The sequence below is a fragment of the Pelophylax lessonae genome, assembly GCF_965119305.1.
Source record: "Pelophylax lessonae genome assembly, chromosome: 1".
NCBI classification, from domain to species: Eukaryota; Metazoa; Chordata; class Amphibia; order Anura; family Ranidae; genus Pelophylax; species Pelophylax lessonae.
The window spans coordinates 856,635,590-856,658,311 of record NC_138768.1 but is presented as its reverse complement, the minus strand read 5'-3'; the positions used below and the strand labels follow the sequence as shown (position 1 = coordinate 856,658,311).

Genomic DNA, 22,722 nt, shown 5'->3' with positions numbered 1-22,722 from the left:
CCCTATAGGCAATATGTGTGAAAAAGAAAAAATACTGCGCTACCCTATTTAATCTGATTGAACAGCTCAATGAATGTGTTGATCAACGGTATAAATATTGTATAAATGTTAAATATTAAATATAGTTAATGTGTTAAATTATATAGTGAATAAATATATATATGTAGTGAGTGGAAAAAGGATGAGTATGGATCACTCCAATATACTCAAATACATAAAGTGCAATGTGAACCCATATAAAATATGTGCAAACAACAATATTATACAAATATAGCAATAATAACAAATACAATTTATATTATATAGTGACAGTCCATAAAAAACGTGACTAAAGTGCAAAAGTGCTTAATAAAAGTCTCTTTCGTGCAATTTGCAATCGGTGGTGACTCCTGTGACCCTCTGTTTCACCCTTCAGTGCTCAAAGGTAAGGTAGCCCACTTACCAGATGTAGTGGATTCTTATGGCATACGCCAAAAAGAATCTATACTCGCTTGTGTGTTTCTCCTTATATCAGATGATCCGGTTCCGTGTTGAGCCCATATACACTCGGGATAAACAAAAAAGGAAAATGCTCCTCATAGTGCAAAAAGGTAACGACCTTTATTTTCACTCGAACACATTATAAAACACACTCTTCATGTTAAAACATCCGGTAAAAGTCCATAAAAAACACTCTGGTAAAACTCCAAATACTGTATAAACACTGTGCAAAACTCGCAAGAAAAAACGGTGAAGGGTCACAGCAAAAAGAGGTACCCGTTTAGGGGTCAGCTAGTAGAATAGTGTAGCGCTACTGAGCTCCTGTGTGCCTCGCGGCACGATGTGACAGGACGCTGGTGGTTCTCCGCTGTTTGCGCCGTACCCGGAAGTGGTGAAAACGGCGTGCGGTCCAGCAATGGCTCGGAGCGAGGCAGCGTGCGTACCAACTTGACGCGTTTCGTCAGAGATGTGACGTCTTCGGAAGCGGGTACGGCGCAAACAGCGGAGAACCACCAGCGTCCTGTCACATCGTGCCGCGAGGCACACAGGAGCTCAGTAGCGGTACACTATTCTACTAGCTGACCCCTAAGCGGGTACCTCTTTTTGCTGTGACCCTTCACCGTTTTTTCCTGCGAGTTTTGCACAGTGTTTATACAGTATTTGGAGTTTTACCAGAGTGTTTTTTATGGACTTTTACCTGATGTTTTAACATGAAGAGTGTGTTTTATAATGTGTTCGAGTGAAAATAAAGGTCGTTACCTTTTTACACTATGAGGAGCATTTTCCTTTTTTGTTTATCCCGAGTGCATATGGGCTCAATACGGAACCGGATCATCTGATATAAGGAGAAACACACAAGCGAGTATAGATTCTTTTTGGCGTATGCCATAAGAATCCACTACATCTGGTAAGTGGGCTACCTTACCTTTGAGCACTGAAGGGTGAAACAGAGGGTCACAGGAGTCACCACCGATTGCAAATTGCACGAAAGAGACTTTTATTAAGCACTTTTGCACTTTAGTCACGTTTTTTATGGACTGTCACTATATAATATAAATTGTATTTGTTATTATTGCTATATTTGTATATTATTGTTGTTTGCACATATTTTATATGGGTTCACATTGCACTTTATGTATTTGAGTATATTGGAGTGATCCATACTCATCCTTTTTCCACTCACTACATATATATATATTTATTCACTATATAATTTAACACATTAACTATATTTAATATTTAACATTTATACAATATTTATACCGTTGATCAACACATTCATTGAGCTGTTCAATCAGATTAAATAGGGTAGCGCAGTATTTTTTCTTTTTCACACATTCATAGATCACTATTATATAGTGTACCTGATTACTTTGCAGCTTCCCACAGATAATTTTATTTTATTTTGCACCTAGGCGCGAGTAATACAAACCCTTCTTCACTATAGGCAATAGTTGGGAAGGTGACACCACCAGTCGTATGACAATTAGCTCATTTCAGCGAGTGGCTGTGGAACTGACATATCCTTCTTCACAATGGTATACCCTGTATATCTCTGTAGCCCTTCTTTAAAGAAGTTTTCAAGTATAGATTTTTGAAACCATAGAACCTTTATGATTAATCTACTGCAGCTATTTGCCCCTGAGGAAGCGACGGCGAAACATGTCAGGCACTGTCTGTGGATGCTAGCCGTTTTGGCCGATCATTTGAGGTCATCTTGAAATATCTATACTGTTTTTCTAAAACTCAATTTCTTCAATGTATGTATATGTTTTTTGTCTGATGCACAATAGTTTGATTTAACTATATTAATAAAGTTTATATGTAGATTTTATCTGTTTGGGGTCCAAACCTGTTACTGAGTACCATTAAAGTCCCCCTCCTTCTACAGCCCTCTTATTGCCACTAGTTGGTAATATTCAACAGTTTTAGGATGTTCAATCAATGTAAGTGAACAGTCTATTTGCTATTAGTAAATCAAGCCCTAAGTTCCCTAATGGCAGAAAAGGTTTCAAAAATGTTCCGATCTCTCATCCTTTGACACTAGTCTTCTAGTTGCTAAGAATAAAACAATGGAAAAGCAAAAATTTGCAGCGCTGTTAGATTGTGTTATAAAGTGCAATGGTGCTAAGGGTTGGCGCAGTATATAGTACAACCGTAAGCATGAAACACACAGTGAAAATGAAAAGAGCAAAACTTTTTTTTTTTTTTTTGCAAAGTGAAAGAGGTAAAATCCCTGACTTATAAGGCGTGCAGCTTTTGGCTTTTTGCACACGGTACTGGTGATTTCTGGACGTAACATTCAGGCATTTATGTTGGGCATATTTGTGCGCAAGCATACATGCATATTTGCAAAGATAAAGTGCAGCGCCAATAAACATTTAGGATGATGCTAACATGATTTAACAGTCCTGGTATAAATAAGTCTCTGGTGAAGATTAAATGGTGACGATAGGAAGCCGCTCCCCACTGCAAGAAGATATTCCACCACCATGTCATATAACAAGATAGGTACCCTTACCAGCAGCTGTGGACCCTCAAATTAATGATGGGTCAATCAAGCATATGAGACAGGGATCAGCTCAAGGAATCTTCACCACCCAGAAGCATTTCATACCGGACCAGATGTAAAGGATCGTACGTACGAGATAATCCCCAGTTCCTCCACAAACAAATCATGCAAGGACAAAAAGGGAATCCAATGGTGCAGTACGTTCCAAAAAATAGCGTTTATTGAATAAAAGACAGGTACTCACATATCGTATAATGAAAGACAGCATGTGTACAGAGATGGCCGCGGCGATATCGTGCTTGCGTCATGCGTGTCTGATGCGTTTCGTCATCGTAGATGTTGTCAAAGGCGTGCCTAATAGGCGCAAGCACGCTGTCGATATAGTGTCATAACCGTCACTCAAAGTAGTTATGACCAATGGCTGCTCTACCAGAAATAGACCAATGCCGGAAGCTCCACAGCAATTTTTATTTTTTGTTTGACGATACATGCATATTTGCACGTATTTACTGGCCGACAATGCAGATCTTTCTATTTTTTTTTTTTTTACTGATCAATATACAACACTTGTTTACATGTCTGTGTGCACAGGCCCAATGAAAACATTTTTTTTAGGGAAAAAAATGCTGTATGCCTGAAATCTGAGCATTTTCAGGCAGCAGTGTTCAAGAGGCCATTGTGTTCTAATTTTATTTTCTGTATATTACTTGTGAGTCGGGTGTCTTGCAGTAAAACTAAAGGATGTGTTTGAAAATTTCTGGATCCTCTGAAATTGATTTGTTCCTTCTCATGGATTCTACTATACCAGCATGCATTATTTTATCTTTCTATTTATTTTCAAGCTGTATTGTCTGCTAAAAGAAATGAAATATTCCTTTGATTCGGCTGAGCCAGTGCCATTCTTTAATGAATATGGAGAATTTGTTTATCACTACAGAATAACTAACTGGATACTGGGAGATGATGGTACTGCAGTTTATAATGAAGTGGGAAACTTTACACCCTGGGCTCCAGAAGGACAGAAGCTTCATGTCAACCTTGAAGCCATAACATGGAAATTTACTAATGAGGTGGGACTATGATATAGATGGGAGTATTAATAAAGATTAAGTCAATATGGCAATTGAAAGAATTAAAAAAAGGCAAAGCTAACCAGAGTATCCTTACTTTCTTAAACATTTTCAGAGATCACCTTACATCTCACGCACTTGAGCCTAAATCATAACTTTTATTAAAATATTCAATTCACCACTTTACGACCGCCCACTGCAGATATACTGCGGCAGGCAGCTGCTCCTGGGCAAAGCGACGTAGGTATACGTCGCTCACTCTCAGGAGGCCAGGGGGAGTGCGCGCGGGGAAGCCGATGCACGGGTCAGATGGCTCCGATTGCCGCCTGACACCCGTGATCGCTCCCCGTTGAGAGAGAAGAACAGTCAGCTGTTGTAAACACAGCCGACCATTCTTCTCCCTGGAATGATAATAGAACCCATGTGATCCTTCTATATAGGATCACATGTCTCTATGGTCATTTCACAAGCCACGCCCCCCACAGTTAGAATCACTCCCACAGGCTCACATTTAACCCACTGATCACCCACAGGGTTAAACCCTTTCCTGCCAGTGTCATTATTACAGTAACAGTGCATATTTTTAGCACTGATTACTGTAGTAATGTCACTGGTCCCCCCAAAAGTGTCAAAAATATCAGTCAGGGGTTCGATCTGTCCGCCGCAATGTCGCAGTCCCTCAAAAAATCACAGATCGCCGCCTTTACTAGTAAAAAAAAAAACAACAATAAAAATAACATAACTCTTTCCCGTAGTTAGTAGACACTATAACTTTTGCGCAAACCAATCAAAATACGCTTTTTTGCAATTTTGTTTACCAAAAATATGTAGCAGAAAACAAATTGGCCTAAAATGTTAAAAAATTTGTTTTTAAAAAAAACAAATTCTGGGAATGTTATATAGCAGAATGTGAAAAAAATATATATTTTTTTCAAAATTGTCGCTATTTTTTTGTTTATAGCGCAAAAAATAAAAATTGCATAGGTGATCAAATACCACCAAAAGAAAGCTCTATTTGTGGGGAAAAAAGGACATCAATTTTATTTGGGTACAGCGTCGCCCGACCGTGCAATTGTCCGTTAAATTAACGCAGTGCCGAATCGCAAAATATGGCCTGGTCATTAAGGAGGCAAATCCTTCCAGTCCAGAAGTGGTTAAAGAGGACCTGTCCTGCTTATTTCTATTAAACATTGTTTACTTTCCTTGTAATAGGAATAAAAATGATCAAAACATTTTTTTGTAAAATCGCAAGTGCCAAATCGCAAAATAGGGCTTCCTTTTTCCTTACCGGGCCATAGTAATATGACGCCGGCAGGAAGTGTCCCTCGATCTGGGCGAGCGTAATATGACGTCTGCCCAGATCAGCTGCTCTCCAGCCCCCCCGGAGGCGCACAGCGTGGCGATCTGGAATACGCCGTGTCCGTCGGGACAAAGCCCATCCCGGTCGGTGTAAAGAGCCTTTAAAAAATGGCTCTTTACCATGTGACCGGCTGTGTCCAATCACAGCCGGCCACATGCATTTCCCTCGTGCACGCCGCTCACGCGTGCCCCCAGGGGCACGCAGAGCGGCGATCGGGGATGGAGAGTGTCACTCTGACACAGTCCATCCCTGATCAGGGTAAAGAGCCAATGAAATTGGCTCTTTACCACAGGACCGGCTGTGTCCAATCACAGCCGGTCACAGAATGTCAACAGAGAACTAAGTAGCTGTTACCGTGTTCTCCTCCTCACACACTGATCCTGTGTGAGGAGGAGATTGCGATAACAGCTAGTTACCGATCACAGTGCACCCCAAAACGCACTGATTGCCCCCCAATAAAGAGTACCTGTCACTAGCCCATCAAAGTATCTGTCACTAGCCCATCAAAGTACTGTGTCACCAGCCAATCAGGTACTCTGATGACATGTACTCGGGTACTCTGATGGGCTGGTGACAGGTATTTGGGTACTCTGATGACAGGTACTTGGGTACTCTGATGACAGGTACTCGGGTACTCTGATGGGCTGGTGACAGGTATTCGGGTACTCTGATGACAGGTACTTGGGTACTCTGATGGGCTGGTGACAGGTATTTTGGTACTCTGATGACAGGTACTCGGGTACTCTAATGGGCTGGTGACAGGTACTCGGGTACTCTGATGACAGGTACTCAGGTACTCTAATGACAGGTACTCAGGTACTCTAATGACAGGTACTCTGGTAATTTGAGTACCTGTCATTAGAGTACCCAAGTACCTGTCATCGGAGTACCCGAGTATCTGTCATCGGAGTACCCAAGTATCTGTCATCAGAGTACCTGTCACCAGAGTACCCATGATCAGAGTACCCGAGTACCTGTCACTAGCCCATTAGAGTACCCGAGTACCTCTCTGTATCCCATCAGAGTACCCAAGTACCTGTCTCTAGCCCAGAGTACGCGAGTACCTCTCTGCAGCCCATTAGAGTATCCAAGTACCTCTCTGCAGCCCATCAGAGTACCCAAGAACATGTCATCAGCGTACCCAAGTACCTGTCACCAGCCCATCAGAGTACCCGGATACCTGTCTCAAGCCCTTCAGAGTACCTATCTGCAGCCCAATAGAGTACCTGAGTACCTGTCTTCTGCCCATCAAAGTATCCGAGTACCTGTCTCTAGCCCATCAGAGTACCCTAGTACCTCTCTGCAGCCCATCATAGTACCCAAGTACCTCTCTGTAACCCATCAGAGTACCCAAGTACCTGTCTCCAGCCCAGAGTCCCCAAGTACCTGTCTCCAGCCCAGAGTACCCGAGTACCTGTCTCCAGCCCAGAGTGCCCGAGTACCTATCTGCAGCCCATCATATTACCCGAGTACCTTTCTCTAGCCTATCAGAATACCCAAGTACCTCTCTGAAGCTCATCAGAATACCTGAGTACCTTTCTGAAGCCGATCAGTGTACCTGGGTACCTGTCTGCAACCAATCAGAGTACCTGAGTACCTATCTGCAGCCCATGCCTCCTAGATTATGTTTTGGGGTGTTTGCTTTCCAAAATGGGGTCATTTTGTGGGGGTTTGCATTGTCTTGATGTTCCAGGTCCTTCAAAAGTGTGATTGGTTGTAATGAAATTATATGTGTAATTTATGCTCCTAGAACACCCGACGGTGCTCCTTGCATGTTGGGCCTCTGTATGTGGCCAGGCTGTGTAAAAGATTCACACATGTGGTATTGCCATACTCAGGAGGAGTAGCAGAATGCATTTTGGGTGTAATTGCAAGTATTCATATACTGTGTGTGAGAAATAACTTGTTATTATGATTTTGTGTAAAAAAAAAATAATATATATATATATATATTTCTTCATATTCCCAAGAATTGTGGGGAAAAAATACAACTACAAAAAACTCACCATGTCTCTTACTAAATACTCTGGAATGTCTACTTTCCAAAAAGGGGTCATTTGGAGGGTATTTGTACTGTCCTGACATTTCAGGGCTTCAAGAAATTAGATAGGCCGTCGGTACATCAGGTGTGATTAGGTGTGATCAATTTTCAATGATTGGCACCATAGCTTGTAGACTCTATAACTTTTACACAAACTAAATAATAACCACTAATTTGGGTTATTTTTTACCAAAGATATGTAGTAGTATACATTTTGGCCCAAATTTATGAAAAAATTTTTACTTATTTGCAAAATTTTATAATAAAAACTAAAACAATTTTTTTTTTTCTAAATTTTCGCTCTTCTTTCACTTATATCGCAAAAAATAAAAAACCCAGTGGTGATTAAATACTACCAAAAGAAAGCTCTATTTGTGTGAAAAAAAAATGATAAAAAATGTGATTGGGTACAGCGTTGCATGACAGAGTAATTATCATTCAAAATGTGAGAGCGCCGAAAGCTGAAAATTGGTCTGGGCAGGAAGGGGGTGTAACTGCTCTGTATGGAAGTGGTTAAAGTGATTAAAATGTATTAGAAAAGTGGATTGATACCAACAGGGGGAGCAAAGTTTATATCCAGAGTGATCTATGTTCACTGGCTAATCAAATGCATTATAAGTACTCTGATCTGAGCTCACTCAGTTCACACACATGCAGTCTCTGATAGAGGTAGTGAATCCTACGATAAAGTCACTCCTAAGCAGGCCATACATTATGCAATTACTTTCCTTCTACCACTGGTGGAAGGAAATAAATTTGCTTGATTACCTCATCAACACAGTTGGTGTTGATGGGGGAATTCCTCCCACAACGCTATTGTGTTCTGCCAGTGGGGAGCGTAGAAAGCCTTCCCTGCTGCCAAAATGCAATGATTAGTGTTGTCAGCTTATAGCCAATGGCATTAAAATCCTTGGGGAAAAACCCGACAGGCTGCTGTACACAAGTCAATTGTTGGATCATCTTGTGTAAAATGAGGGTGCCCATACATGGATCGAAATTCTGCTGCTCTCTACTAAACTGGCCAAATTTTGATCTATGTATGCTGACTTTGCTTTCATAGCCTGTGTAGCGCTGTCCCCATAGGGCTTGCTGTGTGATGACTTCTCAGGCCTCCTCTGATTACCTGCAGACAGTCACTAGGGGACAGTTCACACATCTCTCCTTACTCCCAGTGGCTCATTACACATAAAACAGTTCAGGGGTTTTTGTTTTATATTTATTGTGGATTGGAGAAGGGAATAGTGGGATACTCCAACTTGAACTATTTACTGTTGATAAGGACAACTCTCACTTGGCAAACCAGGTTATTTGTGGAACCAGACACACTGCTTCAACCATACTGCTACTTGAATGGAAGGATTAAGTCTCCCTGCTCTCTCTAGCAGCAGACTTGTTCAACTACATTATCTTTAGGACTCTCTCTAGCATTCCCTTGACTGACACCCATCCACTGACTCTTTACAGAAGGGGTGGCCCTCTCAGGGCAGGCTCCATGACACAGGGCTGTACTCACAGTAGGCAGAATCATATCCTTTACAGCGTCTCCCATCCAGTCAGCTCTGCAGGACATCTGGGTTTGGTTCCTCTCTGACTCTCCAGGTCGATCACTTGAGGCTACATGGCAGCTTCTACAGACCTGGCTTTCCAGCTGAAAGACCCCGAGCACATGTGCCCTTGGCATTTATACAGTATTCCAGCATTCACCATGGCACTTTCCTCTGCCAATCACCAGGGCTGTACTAAATGCCCATGCACTCATTTGTCAGGTTTCCTCCCACTGTCCAATATGCCTACCAATTGGACCAGTGTGAAAACCCTTCAGACAAACTGAGCTGCACCTGAGCACCATGGGCAGACCTCACTAGCAGATCCTCCTCTCTGGTAGGCAGAGAGCAATATAAATTTACAGTACCTGGCAATCTCTCTGGTAATGTGTAACGTGAAGCTGCGCTGCAAATGATAAATAAAATTGAATATCAATTGAATATAAATTAAAATATATAAAAAAAATTGCAAATAGCAAGTGAATAAATCAATATAAACACACTGATACACATAAAAAATTGAAAAGGAATCAAAAATATACACCAAACAAATAAGTCCCAAAACTTGGTGCAACACAGACAAAAGATGAAAAAATCCTCCACCACAGCAAAGGTATGTATTCTTCCACGGTGCATTAGACGAATCACCCAACCTTTAGGTTTACCAGATGTGGACAAATATCAGGCCAAAAAACACTCCAGTGGATGGATTAGGATACAGGTAAATAGCCAAGACCATCAGTAAAGTGGATCCCTCACCGGAATGGTTCCCGTAGGCCAGATAAGTATTATCCAGAGAGCATGTAAGACATGTAAGACTCCATGGTATAGTACGTTTAAAAAAAGCTTTAATAATAGATAAAAGAAAAGCACTTACATTTGATAAAATAGTATTCGCTCGTAATACACAAAAGTCGGCCAAGTAACAATATCGCTGTACACTAGCGCCCGTCCTTCCGGGTCCACGTGGTGACGTCAACACGCCTCTCTCTCTGGTAAGCAGAAAGACCCAAAAACTATACTCTCTCTTCTAGCCCCTACTCAGGAGGGTGCTACACTTGTACCTCAATACACTTAATGCTCCCCTCAAAGAATGACAACATAAAAGTGCACAAAAAATCCCCAACCCTAAAACCCATTTGAGGCTTTGTCAGGGGTGACTTGTGCAAGAAAATTACAAAACATGGCTATGTCAAAAATGCCACATGGCAAATAGCCACCATTTGCCGGGAACTCTCTTTCTCAGCTTGGTCATTGCGATGGGAGAGTGCATTGAGCGCGCTCTCTGCTCAGAAACATTTGTCACCCATGGACGCGTATATGTGGTGTATGGGAGTTAAAAATAAAACATAAGCATTACATGGACAGCAACAGGTTAATTCTAATATAGGTTTTATAAGGTTTGCTTGGTAGCACCTTTTACACCAGCATAATTCCCATAGGTTTAAAATTTATACCCAGGCATTGCCAAAATCTGCCCCCCCCAAACCTCCCTCTAAACCTCTAGATCAGGGATCCTCAAACTACGGCCCTCCAGGTGTTGCAGGACTACACATCCCATGAGGCATTGTAAAACTCTGACATTCACAGACATGACTAGGCATGATGGGAATTGTAGTTTCTGAACAACTGGAGGGCCATAGTTTGAAGACCCCTGCTCTAGATCATATCCTAGCTATATTTTATGTTAACTTTGTTAATGTAGTAAGAAGCTGTTTTTATTACTCCTTGTGACATCATCACCAGGCTTATTGCAGGCTTCCTGCAGGGGAAGCTACTGGGAGGTCAGTTCCTAGTGACATAGACATACCTCCGGAAATACAATTTCCCCAAATCCTTTACCTGTATACAGTGTGTGGGCAGACTCTTGAGAGTTGAGGCTATTTGCTATGAAATAAAATTATTGTATGCAGGTGGAGAGGGACTATTCTGTCCTATAGTGGGCAGTGGGGGACCAAGAAAAAGACTTTTAGGCTCTTATAAATGTGTGGAAACATTTCTGCACCTCTGAAAAACAATATGCCTTTTCACTGCCTGTTTTAACCCTATAAATGCCGCTCTGCTGCACCACAACTGGGTGACTGGGTGCTTTTCACATTCCTATTCACTTAAATGAGTCCCATTGGGTGGGAATTGCTGCCTGCCAAACACATGACAGGGGCAATAGTTTTTGCCGAAGTATGAAGCAAAGCATCGTGGCCATGGCATGTGAACACTCCTATCTGCTGCCTTGGGCTGAGGGTGCTTGGGGGCACTAAAAATGAGGCTCAACTGTATGTTTCACCTTGCCCATTCGGGACAAAGTAATAGTGCCTCTGCAAAGTGTCCCTAACCCCACATATTCACCTTACTACTGATCCTTTGAAACTTCTTCCTCCATTGCAGCTGCCAACACTGCCCAGTGCTTCAGAGGGTTGTAGAGCCCATGACCATCTCCCTGGTGATAGTGATCGGGCCCAGCAGCCAATTAAATTTCCAATTTTTCTTTTTTTAGGTTCCGGAATCTCGATGCTCAGAACCCTGCTTGCCTGGTAACAGAAAGAAATTTGGAACTTCAATTCATAAATGTTGCTATGAGTGTATCCCATGTCCAGAGGGGGAGATCTCCAACATTTCTGGTAGAGTGTGTATTTGCTGTTGACTTGTGTGATAATAAACAATGATGTGCAATTTCTTTGGACATGCTCTGCCAGTACTTAGTTAAATCTAAACCCAAAATCAATTTTACTGGTTGAACTGCCTATTAGATTTACATACAGAAAAACTCTGCATTTGCTTCACTGAAACACAAAACAGCCCCTAACTGCCCTACCTGAGTTCTCCTGAATTACAGAACACATCCCCTTATATTATGGAGATACGGAGGGGAAATGTGTTCTGTAGTTCAGAAAGAGAATTTGACAGGGCTGATAAAACTACTTGGGATTTTAGTGCTGCAGAGGTCCACAGCACCAATGCATTCCTCCCATGACTTCATGAACACCACAGCAAACTTTAATATTTCCGTGTTACTCCTATATATACTATCACTACACCCAAAAACTGCTCTACTGACCCCTTGCTCATTTCTTCAATTACCACTGCACATGTAGCAACACACTAATAAAAAATATTTTGTGGGATGCCATAAAGCGGAGTTCCACCCTGAAAAACATTTTTTAGCTAAAAATACCCCCGGCACAGTCAGGGCTAGTGCATTTCAGCCTCTGAACTGTCCCCTGTTTCACTTACCTTTTAGAAGAAATACTTACCTTGAAAATGTCTTGTCCAGCGCTGCCATCTCAGGTGTGGGCAGCTGAATCCGGAGCGTCCTCTTCGGTGACATTGGAGTCCCAGAATGCACTTGCACCGGCCCTGCTCGTCACTACCGGTGCAGGCGCGTCATCCCTGCACAGCTTTTGGTGCATTGATTCCTGGGAGCGATGACGCTCATCTCCCAGGAGTCAATGCAAGCAGGAAGAGGCCGCCGTGGCTGCAGAGGGAGGAAGAGGAAGGAAGGTAAGTATATTTTCTTTAAAAACAAGGCAAGTAAATAAAAAAAATTTAACTATCCAATTCTTTTTCCAGGTAAAAAAAAGCAAGGTGCAAAGTTGTTTTCGAGGCCGTAACTCAGTTTTAAGCATTTGCATTAGCATCGCAAATGATTGCTGTGCTGTTTTGTAATACCAGTACGTAACTCCCAACTTTTGAATTTAAGAATGGGGGACATTTTAGGGGGAGAGTGACCTGCGGCGCATGTATTGTGCCATGGCAAAAAATGGATGTGGCCAAACATGATAGTGAGAGGGGCCTAAGAGCAGTGGTAAAAAACAAAACCTGGGCTTTCTTGTACCTATAACATATGCTTTGACTGATGTGCCACAAGCTGGAGTCTCAGAGATTCATATGAACCTCAACACAATTTTTTAGAAAATTGCTTCCAATACATCTTGTTTTGTATACACTGAAATTAGACAGTGTTGGAAGGATCTGAGGAGCCCAGGGATGGAGCCAGAGAATAAGTACTGCAGTACATGTAGCAAGTGATGGTCATGGTCAAATTGCCCCTAACAGTGGGAGTGGCATAAAGGGGAATGATTAACTGATTGCTGACCAGCCACCGTAGTTTTACTCTGTCCCGCAAAACAACATACCTTTGTCGCTTCACGGGACCACTACTGGGGGTAGGCATGTGCCAATTGGCCACAGAGGGAGCCAATCAGCGGGTCTGGCGGCTGCAATGTCCGCCGGGCACCCGCGATCATTCCCCGTGGAGACAGAATGGCGGTCTGCCGTTATAAACACGGCAGACTGCTGTTCTGTCAGTAATGAACACAGGGATCCTGTATTCTCCCTATTTAGGAATAGTGATGGGCTGAACAACCCCCTGTTTGGTTCCCACCAGAACATCTCGAACAGGGGAAAAGTCCTAGCCAACATTTGAACTCCATTAAAGTCTATGGGACCCGAACATGAAAAATCAAAAGTCCTAATTTTAAATGCTTATAAGCAAGTGTATGGGGACCCGGGTACTCTGCTGGGGGACATGCATCAATGCAAAAATCATTTTTTAAAACAACTGTTTTTACAGGAGCAGTGAAACAATAAAAATGAAAAATTCCTTTAAATAATGTGCCTGGGGGCTCCCTTAGTCTGTCTGTAAAATAGTGCATCTGTACGATGTATCGATCTTGCTGCAGCAATACTGACATTTTTAAAGGAAAAAATGTCATTTAAACTTGCTCGCGGCTGTAATGTATTATTGACTCCCGGCAATACAGATTAGAAAAAAAATGAAAAATATGATGTAGGGTCCCCCCCCAGTCCATACAAGGCCCTTCAGATCTGGTATGGATTTTAAAGGGAACTCCATGCCAAAATTGAAAAACAAAAAGGCGTAGAGTCCCCCCAAAATCCATACCAGACCCTTACCTGAGCACACAGCCTGGCAGGTCAAGAATGGGGGGGGGGACGAGCGAGCGCCCCCAAACCATACCAGGCCACATGCCCTCTAAATGGGGGGATGGGTGCTTTGGGACGGGGGCCCTGCACATTCCCTAAATAAGAACTGTCAAAATGTGAATAGGCAGCCTGCGGAAGCGTTAACCGAGATCAAAACTTTTTTTCTTTCTTTTTTTTTTTTTCCTTTTTTCGGGTCGGCAGGTGAGGCGGGCAGTGTGGTTGATGATGGATTTACATCAAGGGACCCAATTTTTTAAATATTAAGGATTTGTCAAAAACCGTCTTGTGTGTTTATTTTTTTTTGTACACTTTTTTGGTGAATGGGTAGAGGTACGACGACCCCAAAACATCCTTACCATGTTGAGGGCAAACGGCCTGGTATGGTTCAGGAGGGGGGGCTTGCTCACCCCCCCCCTTTCCTAACCTGCTAGACTGCATGCACCAATAAGGGTCTGGTATGGATTTTGGGGGGACCCCATGCCGTTGTTGTTTTTTAATTTTGGCGGGGAGTTCCTCTTCAAATCTATACCAGACCCAAAGGGCCTGGTATAGATTTTGGGCAGGACCCCACACAGTTTTTTTCTTAATTCTGTCATGGGGTTTCCCTTAAAAGCCATACAAGACCCAAAGGGTCCCCCAACCTGTTTTTACCCCAATTTTTTAAATTTACATTTTCGTTTTACAATAATTTTGTTTAAATTCAGCTCTCAGTAAGGAAGCCTTAACATTCTATTGACTGTGCGCTCAGTGGGTGAATCCCACTAAGTGCCAAGAAAGTTCAGGTGTTAGGTGAGTACCTAAATGGGTGATGTTTAGGCCAAACTTATGCTCGGCCCAAACCATTCACCCATCCCTAGTGCTGCCTGGACACTGTAACCCCTCACAGTTACTCTTGCTGGGTGCAGGAATGGCCCTGCTGTTAAAAATTAGAAATAAAAATTGAAATTACCTGTGCTTGCCATACAGGTGCAAAGAAATTGGACCTTGGGTGTTGGTGGTGCCTGAACACTGTAACCCCTCACAGTTACTCTTGCTGGGAGCAGAAACAAGCCCTGCTGTTAAAAATGATATACAAAAATTAAAATGACATGCACCTGTGATACAGGTGCAGAAAAATTGGCCTTTGAGTGTTGGTGGTGCCTTAAACCAAAAACACTGTTGGAAGCCTGCATAATCAAGATTCAGGAATAGGATAGGCAGCATAGGCAGTCGTCAAGGGATCCCAGATCTCTAGCAAATTCAGTCAGTTACATCAGCATCATGGGCTTGATAGCTGCTGTTGATCAAAGATTGATTCATTTTGATAAATGTCAGCCGGTCAACGGAGTCTGTGGACAGACACTCTTTTATCCGTCACAAAACCTCCAGCAGCACTAAATGTTCATTCAGAAAGCACACTGGAAGCAGGACAGACCAGTAGCTCAATTGCATATTTAGCAAGTTCTGGCCAGTGGTCCATCTTCAAGACCCAGTAACCCAGTGGATGCTCAGTTGGAAAGGTCTCCAAGTCTGCTCTTGCCCCTATCTAACCCTGCATAAAATGCTGCAGATGCTGCCGATGGTTGCTTAAACCTAACAGCCCTGGATGCTAAGGACTAAAGAATTGTTTAAAGGCATCGGCCGGCCGCTTTCTCCACCGCTCCTCCTTTGACTTAACGAAGTCTCAGAAACAGACTGTCCAAATAATGGTAACCTCCCAGTGTCTGAAAAGGTGTTACACAAATTTTTCTTCAAGGTATCCTCAAGATGTTTCATCCTCTGCTCCCTCTGCGAAGGATGGATGAGCTCTGCAACTTTACCCTTGTAACATGGATCAAGAAGGGTTTCCAACCAGTTATGATCCCTCTACGAATACTACGATACTACGAATCCTAGGGTCCTTTCGCAGGCTTTGCAGCATCAGGGAGCCCATGCAGTGTAAGTTTGAGGAAGCATGAGATTCTGAGTCCTCTGGGTCACTAAGGATGACATTGTCAGGAGAAACCTCTCCCAGCCACGTACAACTCCTGGGATTTCTGGGAAATGAAAACAATCCCTTGAAGACTGCTGTGTGTTATCCTCTACATCCATGCTGCCACAATCCTCCTCCTCTTACTCCTCCTCCTCTTCCTCCTGTGTGTTTTGTGGCCCCACAGGAATGTTATCTGCATAAAGGGGGCCTTGTGAAGAAAGGAAGTCCTCCTCTTCCTCCCGCTGTTCTGCCTCAAATGCCCTGTCCATGATTCAATGAAATGTGTGCTCCAGCAGGAAGACTAGAGGGATAGTGTCACTGATGCATGCATCATCGCAGCTCACCAAACTTGTGGTGGCCTCCTCAAATGGTGAAAGGACCGGCTTGCATCCTTTTTCAGCAGCCACTGGCGTGGCAATAAGAAGCCAAGCTCCCCTGAAGCCTGTCCTTGTGCCATACCCACACAGGTACTCATTGATGGCCCTCTGCTGCATGTGCAGCCACTGCAGAATTGCCAATGTTGAGCTCCACCAGGTGGGCATGTCACAAATGAGACGGTTGGTCGGCAGGATGAATTCCCATTGAATGTCAGCCAGCTGAGCACTGGCATTGTAGGACTGCCAGAAATGGCCACAGACTTTTATGGCCTGCCTGAGAAGATCTTGTAAGCCCAGGTACCTGTTCAAGAAATGCTGCATCACCAAATTCAGGACATGTGCCAAGCATGGAACATTTGTCAAGTGTCCCTGTTGGAGGGCGGAGAGAAGGTTGGTGCCATTGTCACATACAACCATTCCTGGCTCAAGCTGCCATGGTATCAACCACCTCTCAAGTAGTAGAACAATTCTCCTGCGCTCGAGTAAAACATAGGTTGGAGGGAAGAGAAATACTTCAAACTTGAGTGGCCAAGCTTGCGGTCTTGCTGCCCCTTCAGGATCAAGGGTATCCGAAACCAACTAGGAAACAACAACAAAAAAGAAAAGGGGCGCACCGACCTAGTGCATTACCACTAAAAATGTATTAAAAATATTAAAAAGTATACATTATACTCACAAAGCTGGTGTGAATAAACACACATCAACATAATATACATAAAGTCTCCAAGGTAGCCAAGGAACTGCACTGTGCATACCATTCAGCACAGTGCGGTTCCTTGGCTACCTTGGAGACTTTATGTATATTATGTTGATGTGTGTTTATTCACACCAGCTTTGTGAGTATAATGTATACTTTTTAATATTTTTAATAAATTTTTAGTGGTAATGCACTAGGTCAGTGCGCCCCTTTTCTTTTTTGTTGTTGTTTCTTTTTTGTTGTTGTCAACCACCTCTCAGCCTGCCCCTGCAGAGCTGACAGAATTGCTTCCCCAGTGTGGCTCCTGTCCCCTAGACAGACCAACTCATGCACTGCCTGACATCTTTTAGCCTTACTGCTTGTGTCGCCCCTTGAACGCTCAGGGAGCACTGATGATTCAGAGGACAATTAGGCAGAAGAGGCCATAGAGGAAGAAGAAGAGGAGGGGGGTGGAGCAGACAGATGTGGCAGAATCACCATCAAAGTTTTAGAGGTGTGGTGGCGGAACAAGCTCCAGCACTGAACCATGTCCTGCATCCTTCCCAGCTGCCAGCAGAGTTACCCAGTGCGCCGTAAAGGAAATGTAAGGTCCCTGACCATGCCTGCTGGACCATGAGCCAGCAGTAATGTTACCGAGTGATGAGCCGAACATCCCCCTGTTCGGTTCGCACCAGAACATCTCGAACAGGGGAAATGTTCTAGCGAACATGCAAACTTCATTAAAGTCTATGGGACACGAACATGAAAAATCAAAAAGTCCTAAGTTAAAGGCTTAAATGCAAGTTATTGGTCCAAAAAAAAAAAAAAAAAGGGTATATGGACCTGGGTACTGCCCTGGGGGACATGAATCAATGCAATTTTTTTTTTTTTTTTTTTAAACAATCGTTTTTACAGGAGCAGTGATTTTAATAATGCTTAAAGTGAAACAATAAAAATGAAAAATTTCTTTGAATATCGTGCCTGGGGGGTCCCCTTATTGTGCCTGTAAATTGGCACATTTGTGCGATGTATGTAGCAATACTGACATTTCTAAAGGAAAAAATGTAATTTAAACTTGCTCGCAGCTGTAATGTATTGTCGGCTCCTGGCAATACAGATAAAAAACATGAAAAAAACGGTGTGGGTTCCCCCCTAAAATCCATACCAGGCCCCTTGGGTCTGGTATGGATTTTAAGGGGAACCCCACTACAAAATTTAAAAAATAAATGGCATGGTGTTCCCCCTAAAATCCAAATCCGAGCACACAGCCTTGCTGGCCAGGATGGGGGTGGGGGCGAGCGAGTGCCCCCTTCTCCTGAACCATACCAGGCCACATGACCTCAACATGGGGGAGTGGGGGCTTTGGGGCTTGGGGGGCTCTGCCCCCCACCCCGAAGCACCTTGCTCCCATGTTGATGGGGACAGGGGTCTCTTCCACACAACCCTGGACTGTGGGTGTGGAGGTCTGCGGGGGGAGGCTTATCAGAATCTGGAAGCTCCCTTTAAAAAGGGGGCCCCCAGATCCCGCCCCCCTATGTGAATGGATATCGGGTACATCGTACCCCTACTCATTCACCAAAAAAGTGTGTAAAAAAAAATAAAGACAAAAGCCAGTTTTGGAAAAGTCCTTTATTAAAAAATAAAAATAAAAAAATAATGATTGGAATTTGGAATCAGAGGTCAGAGTCCATGATAATGCAGAAAGTTCCCGCGAAGAAGCCCATTTGTTCATCATTCGACAAACGAGTGAACAGCCAATGTTCGAGTTGAACTTATATTCGACTCGAACTCGAAGCTCATCCCTAATGTTAACCTTCCTGCTGACCGCTCTGTCCAATGTCCAAAAACAACATTGCCTTCCACATGATGATGATACAGAGCTGGAGTGGCCTTACGTGAAAATAAATTTCATTTTGAAAACTTCCACTGGGGTACAGCACATTTCGCAAATTCACGAAAGGGGGCAGAGTCTACCAGATAAAAAGGCAGCAGTCCTAGTGCTAGCAATTTACCAAACTAGCATTTAGATGCTGAGCATGTGGATGACTGGGACAGTATTTATTTTTACGGTTCAGCAACTGGGGTAACGAAATTTGCCCTCTGGTCAAATCAACAGATTGGGTGCAAGTACCTGTGGCACCCATTGCTTTACCTTCATCGCTCTCAGTGCGTGTTTTTGAGAGGACTTGAGGTATAGTAGGGGTAGAGATCTCAGATGAGTAGCAAGAAGAAGTCTGCATTTTATTATGATGTCGGTCTTTCAGGTGCTGTTTCCAATGGACTGCATGGCAGGTCATCATATGTATTGTCAAGTATGTGGTGCCCAAGCAGCTGGTGTTCTGGCTATGGGTGATCCGCTTCAGACAGAGATTGCAAACAGCAACGCTGTGGTCTGCTGCACATGTGTTGAAAAAGCCCCACACCATTGAACTTTTGGAAGTCATCGGGGAGTTAGCAGCGCCCTGCACCTGTGGAACTGATGGTTCACCTGTGGTGTGATGCAAAAGGGGGGCTGCCCTAGCCGGCCCCTTGAAGACATCATGCCTCGTTGGAGTTATGCTGCCTCCTCCTCCTCACTTTCCTCCTTTATTCTCTCAGGCACCCAAGTACAGTTAGTGACCTCATCATCCCCTCCCTGCTCGTCACTGGAGCAAACTTGGCTGCAGCTTTTGGAACATGACTGCTAGTTTCTTGTCTGTCATTGTCACCCCCTCTCTCTAGGCCCACGTTGTTCCCTTCCTCAACCTGGGAACCAACATCGGAGCATTCAAATTGCTGTGCATCCTCCAGCATCATGTAACTGATACTATGATCAAATAATTCAGGGGACTCCTCCGTGCATGATTGTGAGGCTGCAGAAGGAGTAGCTGTGGACAAGCAGTCTGTGCAATAGGCCACTTTGGCAGCTGCAGTGGAAACCAAACTAGTATGAGCCTGGGTGACAGAGGATGAGGAGGAGGAGGACGGCTTAATTATCCACTCCACCAACTCTTCTGCATGTTTTGGTTCAATAACACAGCCAGCACCGGAAAAAAAAAGGACAAGGGTGCCCCGCCTGCTGAGGATGCACCATGTCCATGTCCACTTTTCACTGTGGACACAGAGGCTGCTTGCCCTCTTTTAGTGACCTGTGAGTGTCTGCCTCTCCTTGTTGGCCTTTTGGAGATAATGGGGATTTTTAGGGGGTTTTTATAACTTTTATTATAGAATGTGGGAAGGAAATATGATGATTGGGTGCAATACTTTTGCACTTGGTGCACTATAAACTGTTTTATTATTCTTTTTTTTTTTTTTTTTGGGGGGGGGGGATTTTATAACTTTTTATTATAGAGTGTGGGAAGAGATTATGGTGCTTGGGTGAAATAGTTTTTTACTTGGTGCACTATAAACCATTTTATTACAGTTTTTTTTTTTTTTTTAATAAAGAAAAACGTAATAAAGCCCAAGAAAAAAAGAAAACCCCTGCTGATGCAGAAGGAATATCACCTACGACGCAAAAGGGGGGACAGCAATAATGCCCTAAATAAAATGAGTGCTGCTGCGCTACAAAAAAACAACCCTGCTGATGAAGAAGGAATAGCACCTGTGATGCAGAAGGGGGGACAGCAATTATGCCCTAAATATTCTTAGTCCTGCTGTGCCACAAAAACAATAATCCACTGCTGACGCTGAAGGAATAGCACCTACAACACAAAAGGGGGGACAGCAATTATGCCCTAAATAAAATTAGTGCTGCTGGGCCACAAAAAAAATGGGATCAGTGGGGTGACACAGACGTGTTATATACACCAACACTTCTGTGACCCCACTACACTTTGTTACACAAGATGAATCAGCACAGCAGTACACTACACTGACTGCAGTACACTGTGTTACACAAGATGAATCAGTCCTACACTACACTGCACTGACTGCATTAAACATCAAAGCACAATCCACTAACTACCCTGGTTAATCTCCACTCCTAACACACTACACATGGCTGCAGTGTAAGCAGCCTCATATAGTGTGGGGCATGGGCTTAGCCCCTGAGCCATGATTGGCTAAAGGCTCCCTGCCTTTGACCAGTCGTGGCTCTGACAGGACATTTTACTGTGATAGGCCAAAGCATACAGGTCAGGTGCATGCTTTGGCCAATCACAAGTACTTAATGCACTGCAATTGCACAGTGCATTATGGGGCGCTCATCAGCAGGTGAACTTCCCGCCGAGCGCCCCCAATGTTCAAGTCAAACTTACGTTCGACTCTAATGTTAAGCCCATCACTATCTGCCACATACTTACATTCCTAAGACCTTGATAAGAGCTTGATAAGAAACTAGCATGCCTACGTGTGGCCTACAATTGTTATATTAATGTGATACCTATGTAAGCATCCTTATAAAAAAGACAAAAACAAACAAGCTGGATAGACAGAACTCATATTTAGCAAGGTGCTGGGTATATCTTTTTGTATCCATTTTCTACAGTAGCAGTTATTCATTTGGAACCACTGATCATTATTAGAATAGGAGTTGTCTATCTATAATATTTCCTAGGCAATAGAGTGTTTGTTTCCAAGATTCTTTAATTATTAAGCCCATTACATACCTTTTTCAATACTTGCAGACAGTAAAGAATGCATGAAATGCCCTGATGAAGAATGGCCAAATGAGAAGAAGGATCGGTGTGTTCCAAAACTGATGGAATTTCTCTCTTATACTGATGATCCAATTGCTGCAGTATTTTCATCTATTTCCACACTTTTTTGCCTTCTGTCTTGTTTAATATTGGGGATATTTATGCGTTACCAGGACACCCCCATCGTTAAAGCTAATAACCGGAACCTTAGCTATCTTCTTCTGATCTCCATCATGCTGAGCTTCCTCTGTATCTTCTTGTTCCTTGGCCGTCCAGTAGATGTAACCTGCATGCTGCGTGTAACCTCTTTTGGTGTCATCTTCTCAGTTGCTGTTTCTTCTGTACTTGCCAAAAGTGTCATGGTGTGTGTTGCTTTTAGGGCCACCAAACCTGGGAGTCCCTGGAGGAAATGGATGGGAGCCAGATTGCCCAATTCTATAATGGCTGTATGTTCCCTGGTTCAAGTAATAATATGCGTGACTTGGTTATCTATTTCTCCCTCATTCCAAGACCAAGACTTTTACTCTTATCAGGGAAAGATCATCATTCAGTGTAATGAGGGTTCAGTTATCGGCTTCTACTCTGTCCTGGGATATATGGGGCTTCTGGCAGCTGTAAGCTTCATTATAGCTTTTTTAGCCAGGACATTACCGGACAGTTTTAATGAGGCCAAGTACATCACCTTCAGCATGCTGGTGTTCTGCAGTGTCTGGATTGCCATGGTCCCGGCCTATCTGAGCACTAAAGGGAAATATATGGTGGCTGTGGAGATTTTTGCCATATGGGCATCAAGTGCTGGACTTCTTGGCTGTATATTTTTTCCAAAATGTTATATAGTTCTTTTTAGAGCTGACCTGAACACAAAAATAGGTTTGCTTGGAAATAGAACCAAATGATTTCATTACTTATTTAAAACAAAATATTCACAATTTGTCAATAAACTGTAAAGGGTTATTATTATTATTTTAGACAAATGTTGTATATTGCAATTTAAAAAAATTGGTGTATTTTCTCTGTATAGCACTGCTCCAAGCTCCTTTCTTTTCTCCTCAATATTGGGTGGTAGGGGTGGGGATATTTATACCATAAGGCACATGTAATACGAATAAAAGCAGTAACTGGCAAAAGTTTTGTAAGTGATTGACAATGAA

General features: G+C 43.1%; 1 protein-coding gene across 1 annotated transcript; it reads left to right on the top strand.

Moving 5' to 3' along the window:
- Positions 1-11,516: 11,516 nt before the first annotated feature.
- Positions 11,517-22,467, top strand: LOC309549910 (vomeronasal type-2 receptor 26-like; the record flags this gene model as incomplete). The annotated part of the gene is made up of 2 exons (XM_082250400.1): positions 11,517-11,625; positions 21,560-22,467. Exon 2 carries the CDS (start codon positions 21,574-21,576, stop codon positions 22,465-22,467), a length of 894 nt encoding a protein of 297 aa, XP_082106526.1. The 5' UTR covers positions 11,517-11,625; positions 21,560-21,573.
- Positions 22,468-22,722: the final 255 nt, after the last annotated feature.